Raw genomic sequence first — 9,040 nt, 5'->3', positions numbered from 1 at the left:
GCTGAAGTGTGTCTTGCAAACATGAGCTGCCCGGAGGCCAGTCCAACCGCAACCTTGGTCATCGATAGGCTGACACTTGCCTTAACACCCTCCTTGGTCAAACACCATGCGAATGTCTGCAGAAAAACCAGGAACCTCCAGACGAAGGCAGATAGATCAAAACTCCACACTGACCCCGTTCCAGTCAGGTTTTATCACCGAAGTGAATTTTGAACAAACATTTCCATTTTCAGAGTCCTTCAGCATTTCCTAGTTACAGAAAAGAGGTCTTTGACTTTTCATTTTATGTATTTAATTTTTTTTTTGTCTTTCTAGGGCTGCGTCTGTGGCTTATGGAGGTTCCTAGGCTAGGGTTAAATCAAAGCTACAGCTGCCAGCCTACGCCACAGCCACAGCCACAGCCACACCAGATCTGAGCCACGTCTGCAGCCTACACCACAGCTCACAGCAACACCTGATCCTTAAGCCACAGACCAAGGCCAGGGATCGAACCTGCAAACTCATGGATACTAGTCAGATTCGTTTCCACTGAGCCACCACAGGATCTCCAGTCTTTGACTTTAATGCCCACTTCGAAGGGCGGGACGACAGCCCGCGGCAGGACTGTTGATGGATTTACTGGGTGTTCACTCCTTGCCCGGCATTGTCTCGCTGGATCCCGGACTCCATACAGTGGCTCTCCCCAGCAAGGGCTAGTGTAATAAGTACCCATTTCACAGATGGGGAATCGAGGCTCGACTCAGAGTGCTCGCGAGACGTAATCGCGCTTGTTCTGCCCTCTGCCCAGGGAGAGGTGAGACAGGCCCGGCTCAGATGCAGCTGCCCACTTCGCTGCACGTCTATCAGAGAAAGAAGCAAAAAGTAAACATGCAAGACCTATTTCTCAATAAGCTGGTCTTCCTGCAAGAGCCGCCTTGGGTGCTGGCATTTCTGCGCCTGCCTCCTTTAACTTGGACCCAGTTGAGCAATCGGAGCCCAGGGCCTTTCCCCTGATGAGCAGAATCGGCTGGAGACTTTGCACTTCGAGTCTGTCTCTCTGCAGCCCCGAGGCTCACAGTCCCTGCCGGGCCAGAGGCCCCCTGTCAGGGGAGGACAGGAGGCCCTCGGGACCTGAAGCCGCAGGGAGAGCTTCACAGAAAGCAGGTAAGACAGCAGCCCTGGGGGAGGTCTGCTTCCAGGCCTCCGCTTCTGAAGGACCCCGTGCCAAGGGCCACTGGTACTTGGTTTGGGAAAAAAAAGAGCTGTTGTCAGGAGCCCACGGGGGTTCAAAGCCAGATCCTAATGTGAGCTTGGGTCTGAAGCTCAGCTTCTTTACTTGATAAATCCGGATAGCAATCTCTCCCTTAGGGGTAGTGTGAAGTTTAAATTAAAGTGCCACTAAGAATATGATTCGGAGTTCCCATCATGGCACAGTGGTAGTGAACCCAACCGGTACCCATGAGGATGCGGGTTCCATCCTTGGCCTTGCTCAGTGGGTTAAGGATCTGGCATTGCCATGAGCTGTGGTGTAGGTCGCAGATGTGGTTCAGATCTGGCATGGCTGTGGCTATGGTGTAGGCTGGCAGCTATGGCTCCAATTTGATTCCTAGCCTGGGAACTTCCACATGCCAGACCTGCACCCCTAAAAAGACAAAATAATAATAATAATAATAAAAGATAGTCCCTACCATTGCTATTTCTTTTAAAAAAGTATGTTGCACCTTCCCTTCCATTGGCTGGAGACCCCAGGACCCTAGACAGAGAGGGCTGGTCCCCAGAATGTAGGAGACGTCATGGGCTCTTCTTTTGTAGAAAAAGACGCTGTATGAGTTGTCTCAAAACTGCAGCCTGCAGGAGTTCCCTGGTGGCCTAGGGGTCAAGGATCCAGCTGTGGTTCAGGCCACTGCTGTAGTGAAGGTTCGATCCCTGGTCCAGGAATTTCCACATGCCACAGGTGTGGTAAAAAAAAAAATACACCCTCCCCCGCAAGTTTGCCATCTGCAGTGTTTCCCGGATTGTAGGTTTATTTGGGGGAGTTTGAGGGGGCGGGAGTGGTGGTGACGATTAAGGGATTATCTCAAATCTGTGTTTCTAAGGAACTGAATTTTCTTACATTGATGGGGTGTTTGAGGGAGCTGGTTTGCAGGGAGAGGGGGTGTCGGCGAGGATGGTGTGGCTGAGTCTCCTCCAACAGCAGAGAAAGATTCATAAACATAAGCTCTCATGTGAAAATAAGGTCTCTAATCCTGCCCATCAGTTCCATCTCCCTCTCGGCACACCTGCCCTCTTACATCCATTGCGAGGGCAGTCGTGAGGGGATGGGACCTGATGAGACCAAAGGGCTCTCTGCTGTCACGTGAGCCCTTCACCCTAATGCAAAACATGGGGGAGGCTTTAAGGGGTCTTGGTAAAGGAGGGGGCACTGACATTTTGGACAGGACCGTTCTTTGCTGCGGGGCCGTCCTGTGCCTTGCAAGGTGTTCAGCAGCATTGCTGGTTTCTAGCCACTAGATGCCAGTCACTGTGTCCCCATGCCCCCAACGTCTGCAGTCATTACCAGGATTCTCTGGGGAGAAAACTGTCCCCTGCTGGGCATCTACCACTTTACACCTGGCTGGAATCCCGTGGGGCGCTCCCGCTTACCAAGGGCATGACAGTTGCTTCCCTGAGCCTCAGTTTCCACATCTATACCATGGGGATAATGTCAGCATTTATTTCACAGGGTCATTGAGAGGATGAAAGGTGTATAAAAGAGGAAGATGAATATTGGCACAAGGAAGCACAAAAAGGTGCCTCATACTGTAACAGAGGCATGGGCCATTCCCGTTGTGGCGCAGTGGAAATGAATCGGACTAGGAACCATGAGGTTTCGGGTTCGATCCCTGGCCTCGCTCAGTGGGTTAAGGATCCGGCGTTGCTGTGAGCTGTGGTGTAGGTCACAAGTGCGGTTTGGATCCCACGTTGCTGTGGCTGTGGTGTAGGCCGGCAGCTATAGCTCTGATTAGACCCCTAGCCTGGGAACCTCCATATGCAGCAGGTTCGGCCTTATAAAGACAAAAGACAAAAAAAAAATCTCTCTCTCTCTCTATATATATATATATAGTAAAAGAGGTGGAGTCAAACCTCCAAAACTCAGCTTTATAAACCAGAGGAGAGAAACATTTTTTTTATCTTTGAAGCTTTAATTCGACCTCAAACATTAAATCCAAAGGAATAACCAACCACGTGGTCCAACCTTGATGTAAGGGTCCAAAATGATTTATAAAAACATATCCACTGGATAAAGGACCAGGCAGCACCTCTCACGGAGGTGCCGCTGTTTGGGAAATCTTGGTTAATTTCAATCTCTGATCATCTGGGTCACGTCTTTTTTCTCGTCCCCCGCTTTGAATTCCCACGGAATTTAATCGTGTGAGGGACTACTGTACTGTAATATAAAATTAAGTGATAAAAAATTCGCACTGTACTGTAACATAAAGTTAAGTGACCAGCCTGAGTCTAAATTTCTTTGCCTGTGACATAAAATGTCCACAGTGATGAGTGCTGTGTGGGGAAAGTACAGATACATTTTATTCTTTCTTTTTAATTTCCTACAGCACATCTCTAATTTATTTAAATAATCAGGGGGAGGAGTGCCCATTGTAGCAACCATGAAGATGAGGGTTTGATCCCCGGCCTCACTCAGTGGGTTAAGGATCTGGTTTTGCAGTGAGCTGTGGCAGTTATAACAAAGGTACCACTCTGGTGTGGGATATTGATAACGGGGGAGGCTATGCATGTGTGGGGACTGGGGTCTTTGGAAAATCTCTATACCTTCCCTTCAATTGCGCCATGAACCTGAAGCTCCTCTAAAAAACAGACTTTTTTTTTTTTTTTTTTGCTTTTTAGGGCAGCACCTGCAGCATATGGAAGTTCCCAGGCTAGGGGTCGAATCAGAGCTGCAGCTGCCAGCCACAGCCACAGCCATGCCAGCATCTGCAACCTACACCACAGCTGGCGGCAACCCCAGACCCTTAACCCACTGAGCGAGGCCAGGGTTGGATCCACATTCCCACGGACACTACGTCAGGTCCTTGTCCAGCTGAGCCACAGCAGGAACTCCATGGACGTAAGTTTTCAACTACTTTGGGTGTACACCAAGGAGCACGTTTCTCAACTGTCTGGTCAGAGTAGGTTTCATTTTGGAAGAAACTGACAAACTGTCTTTCAAAGGAGCTGTACCATTTTGCACGCCCACCAGCAGTGAATGGAGAAATAAAATAAAAAATACAATAAAATCCCTCCAGACTTGAATTTCCTATGGTTTCATGGCACCTGCAGTAAACTTCTTTTCTATGTTTCCAACCAGAAAACCCTTTCACGCGTGGTGACAGCGCTCATTTTCCCACAAACAAAATGAGGACGGATTTGGAGCCACGGAGTCTGCTGATCAACCAGGCAGGGAAAGCACGCACGGCTGGGGTCGGTTTGCAAAGGTAACCCAGAGAACTTTGTCCCCGTGGAAAGGGCTGCTTCTGCAGAAATGCTCTCGCCACCCTCATGACAGGTGACAAACACATTCCAAGAGCATCCCCCATACAGCACGCCCTGTTCTCCCACGAGTCCCTATTACATATATGAAGGTAGGTTCTCCCTTTGTGGCTCAGGGGGCTATGAACTCGACTAGCATTCATTAGGATGTGGGTTCAATCCCTGGCCTCGCTCAGCGGGTTAAGGATCCGGCGTTGCTCTGACCTGTGGTGTATGTTGCAGACGTGGGTCCAATTTGGCGTGGCTGTGGCTGTGATTTGACCCCTGGCCTGGGAACTTCCATATGCCTCAGGTGTGGCCCTAAAAATCAAATCAAATAAATAAAAGCCCTATGGTATGTACACCTCGGTGACGGAGTTCCCTGGTGGCACAGCAGGTTAAGGACTTGGTATTATCACTGCAATGACTTGGGTCTCTGCTGCGGCGAGGGTTCAGTCCCTGGCCCAGGAACTTCCACATGCCATGAGAGCTGGAAAAAAAAAAAAAAAAAGTACATCTCAGTGAGGAATTTCTGACGTGAACTGTCAGGTGAGAGGAACAGCTGACTGTACCAGTGGTCTGGAGACCCGAGTCCCCACTCAAAGCTCCAGGGCGACCTCACGCCCTCCCTTGGCCTCTCTGGGCTTCTGTTCCCTCCCCAGAACAGTCAAGCAGGAAGCTCAGGTCTTCCGCAAGTTTCCTTCCTGCTCCAGCCTTCTCCCTCCTCCTCTGGGCCAGGGAATCTGCGTCATTCCCAGGCCTCCTCAGCAGGCCCTGAGGAAACGCACCAAGGGTCCTTGGCCTGAGGAAGGTGCCTGCAGGAGCAGGCTTTGTCCCCCCTGAAAGCGCTCTCCCTGTGAAGGCCCCACTCAGCTGGGCTGGCGAAGATCCCTCAGCACCGCCTGCCAACCGGAAGGACGTGGGGGGAGGCCGGCCTTGGGTCCCTTGGGACCTGACTTCTTCCGTGAAGAGCCAACCATCTGCTTGGGAGAGCAAGGAAAGCTGGCCACGTGCCAAGGAGCACATCCAGAACTTTCGTGATCACTTGTCTCAGCCCTCTCAGTGTGCCAGCCCCGGTTGAAGCCAGCGCACAGCAGGGAAGCTGAATTCAAGGTCACTGAAGGTCACACCACGTTACACAATATGGCGCCTCCTCCCTCTGCCCCACCCCTACCTGTACGCGCCTTCCAACCTCCCACCCAACCACTCGCCTCTTTTCCTCGCCTCTTTTCCGCCTGCTTTTCCCAGGCCTCCCCCGCCCCGCAGCAGTCCCGGGTTCCTCCTCCTGACTAGGGTGTTGGCATTTTCCTACTGCCCTTCCTTAGGGATGGTGAGTTCCCCAACCAATTTGAATGAGGTTGAAAAAGGACCTCGGAGTCCCACAGTGGCGGGACTGGTGTTGCGGATCCTGCCGTGTAAGTGACTGGCATTATCTCTGCAGCAGCCCGGGTTTGTTTGGTGGGTTAGATCCCCAGCTGGCCTGGTGGGTTAAGGATCCGGCATTGCCTCTGGCCTTGCGGCAGCTATGGTGTAAGTTGCAGCCGCGGCTTGGATTCGATCCCTGGCCTAGGAACTTCTGTCTGCCGTGGGTGTGGCTAAAAAAGAAAAGAAAGGGGAAAGACAAAACCTCCTCCATCTCTTTGGCCAAGGCTACGTTTCTCCCATTTCCCTCCTGTGCCCTCCTCTGTTTTCCTGCTCTTCATGGGACCAGCAGCAGCCCCCGGCAGTGCTCTGGGACTCTTCACAGTTGGGTCAGAGGTAACAGAGATGCTAAGAAGATGCTAACATCTGGAGTGTTGAGACCCTAAATCAAGGGCCTAACTAAGAATGTGGCTTTCCCACCTGGGAGACTGAAAATATATATTTTTCTCTTTTTAGGGCCGCACCTGCAACATATGCAAGTTCCAGGCTAGGGGTCCAATCGGAGCTACAGCTGCCGGCCTACACCACAGCGGGCAGCAGGATCCGAGTGCTTCTTTGACCTACACGCGGCTCATGGCAACTCCTGATCCCCTGACCCACTGAGCGAGGCCAGGGATCGAACCCGCATCCCCATGGCTGCTAGTCGGTTTCATTTCTACTGAGCCACAGTGGGAACTCCCGTGACGGAAAATCTTGATTTCACTCATTTATAGGGACAAGGATAACATCCCTCTGCACGAAGATATGAAGCAACCAGAAAGTGATCTGTCAGTGGAAGAAAGAATATTTTTGGAAGAGTTTCCCGTCATGAAAGAGGAGCTAGAAGTGGACCTCCGAAGGCTCCGTGCCCTTGCAGATCACATTGACACAACCCACAAAATAGTCACCAAGACCAGCGTGGTGGCCAACGCCTTCGCTGTGCTCTCAGGAGCCGTGAGCATCCTGGGCTCGGCTCTCGCTCCAGCAACAGCAGGAGGAAGCCTGGTGCTCTCGGTGACTGGCAGAGTTGTGGGGACCAGAGGGGAGGCCACCAGCATCTTGGCCAAAATTTTGGAATGCTTTTACAATCAAGAAGCCCAAGCTCAAGTTGGTAGCTTAATGCCCACCTGTGGCCAAGAGCTCTGGCAAGCTGGGCCAATCTCTGTCACAGCTGCCAAAAAAGTGGTCCAGAATTGTGGCCGCACCATCGAGATGGGCATCTGTGCCTTTCAGGTGGCCAGCGCTCTCCCACGCCTGGCCACCGCTGCCAAGCGTCTCCTGACCACGGGGCAAGTCTCAGCCCAGAGGAGCAGGCAGGTACAAAGGGTCTTAGAGGGAGTCGTGCAGTTGGTGAAAGCAAACGCTCCCTTGCTGAGGATGGCGATGGCTGGCTTCTATCTCAGCGCGGACTTGCTCTCCCTCCTGAAGGATTGGAAGCAGCTGAAGGAAGGGGCAAAAACAGAGCTGGCAGAAGAGCTTAGGGTCCAGGCTCGGGCGCTGGAAAGGAAGCTGAAAGAACTCACCCCGTGCTTCGAAAGCCTGCAGCAGGTGAGGCTGTGGTTTCGCTCATGGTGGCGCTGGAGGAAGGGGATGCTTTCACTGGAGCTTATGGGCCCCGGGTTTATGGGAAGGGAGATGAGGAATCCGGTGTGTGTGGAGCTTGCATGGATGTTTCCTGGAGATGGGGGGTGTCCGGTGGCCCTGGAGGGCCAAACAGATCGTCTTGGAGATAGTGACACAGGTCCTGGGCAGACCTGATGGTGTCTGCGTCTCCCTCGGTGCTCCTTGCGGTCCACGTGCTGGGAAGAGGGTCTTCCGGGTTGCACAGAAGAGGACACTGAGCCACAGGGGCGGTCATGGACTGGAATTCATCCCCTTAACATTTAGATGTGGCAGCTCTAAGCCCCAAGCTGAGGTTTTGGAGACCAGGCCTTTGGGAGGTGATTGGAGTTGAATGAAGTTGTAGGGGCAGGGCTGTTAACCTAGGGTGCTGGTGTCCTTGAAAAGGAGGAGGAGGGAGTTCCTGTGGTGGCTCAGTGGTAATGCACCTGACTAGCAACCATGAGAATGGGGGTTCGATCTCTGGTCTCGCTCAGGTTAAGGATCCAGCATTGCCGTGAGCTGGGGTGTAGGTCGTAGACACAGCTGGGCTCCCGCTTTGCTGTGGCTGTGGCTGTGGCCGGCAGCTGCAGCTCCCATTCGACCCCTAGCCTGGAAACATCTGTATGCTGTGGGTGGGGCCCTAAAAAGCCAATAAATAAATAAATAAATAAATAAAAATTTAAAAAAAAAAAGAGGAGGAGGAAACACAGAGCTCTCTCTCTGCCTGCACCAGTGCAGAGGAAAGGCCACATGGGGACAAGGTGGCGTCTGCAAGCCAGGAAGAGCCCTCCCCAGGAGCTGAATCAGCCGGTGCCTGGGTCTGGGGCTGGCAGCCTCCAGAACTCTGCGAAAAGACATTTCTGTTGCTTGAGCCCCGGCGTGTGGGGCTCTGTTGGGACAGGGAGCTTATGGCATTTGCCAGGCGCTGGCAGCCACGTGCAGGGAGAGTCAGAATACCAGCCGGGGAGCCTGGCCTCCGAGCCTGGATCGCCACACCCTGCCACCCGGGAGCCTTCAGAAGCTTTCCTCTGATTGGTTTTTCTGTTTCTTTCCAGAAACTCTCACAGGAAGAAAAGACTTTGAGCTCCGCTTCGGAGGGAATCATGGGGACTGTGTCTCAGCCCCCGGCCAGGCGTGGGGAAGCAGGATCCCAGGTGACAGAGAGGACAAGACAGTTGAGCCCAGGGGCCGCTGAGGGGAATACAAGGGGACCAGGTGGGGGATGGGCAAGGCTGGCAGAGGAGGTGGCTGGACGGAGGTCCATGGGGGCCCTAAGGGCGCTGTTAGCTAGAGAGTGTCACTGTCACTTAGTGGAGGTCGGCCTGTCCCCTCCCTCCTTCCTGTGACTCACTCCCTTCACCCCTCTGGCCTCGCACGCACTTGCGTTCACTGCCAGTCGCCCGTCGCTAGTGGGTGTTCAACGTGCATCCTTTGACGCCGGGCTCGACGGTAAGTGGTGACCCGAGACAGAAGGGTTCCTGGATGAAGGGTTTGTTACCTGCTCTCTTTTATATCAACTCACCCCCTGTTGCCTTTCCATCCTCCTCCT

The 9,040-nt window shown here is 52.8% G+C and overlaps 1 protein-coding gene across 1 annotated transcript; it reads left to right on the top strand.

The window, feature by feature from the left end:
- The first annotated feature begins 4,335 nt into the window (after positions 1-4,335).
- On the top strand, positions 4,336-8,837 carry LOC125131630 (apolipoprotein L6-like). Its single transcript, XM_047788412.1, has 4 exons — positions 4,336-4,454; positions 6,624-7,437; positions 7,697-7,699; positions 8,547-8,837. The coding sequence occupies exons 1-4, from the start codon at positions 4,375-4,377 to the stop codon at positions 8,835-8,837; spliced, it is 1,188 nt and encodes a 395-aa protein (XP_047644368.1). The 5' UTR covers positions 4,336-4,374.
- The last annotated feature ends 203 nt before the right edge of the window (positions 8,838-9,040 follow it).

Source organism: Phacochoerus africanus, chromosome 7 (genome assembly GCF_016906955.1).
Source record: "Phacochoerus africanus isolate WHEZ1 chromosome 7, ROS_Pafr_v1, whole genome shotgun sequence".
NCBI lineage: Eukaryota > Metazoa > Chordata > Mammalia > Artiodactyla > Suidae > Phacochoerus > Phacochoerus africanus.
Note: the sequence above shows the minus strand (reverse complement) of the source record. Positions and strands in the feature narration are given on the sequence as shown.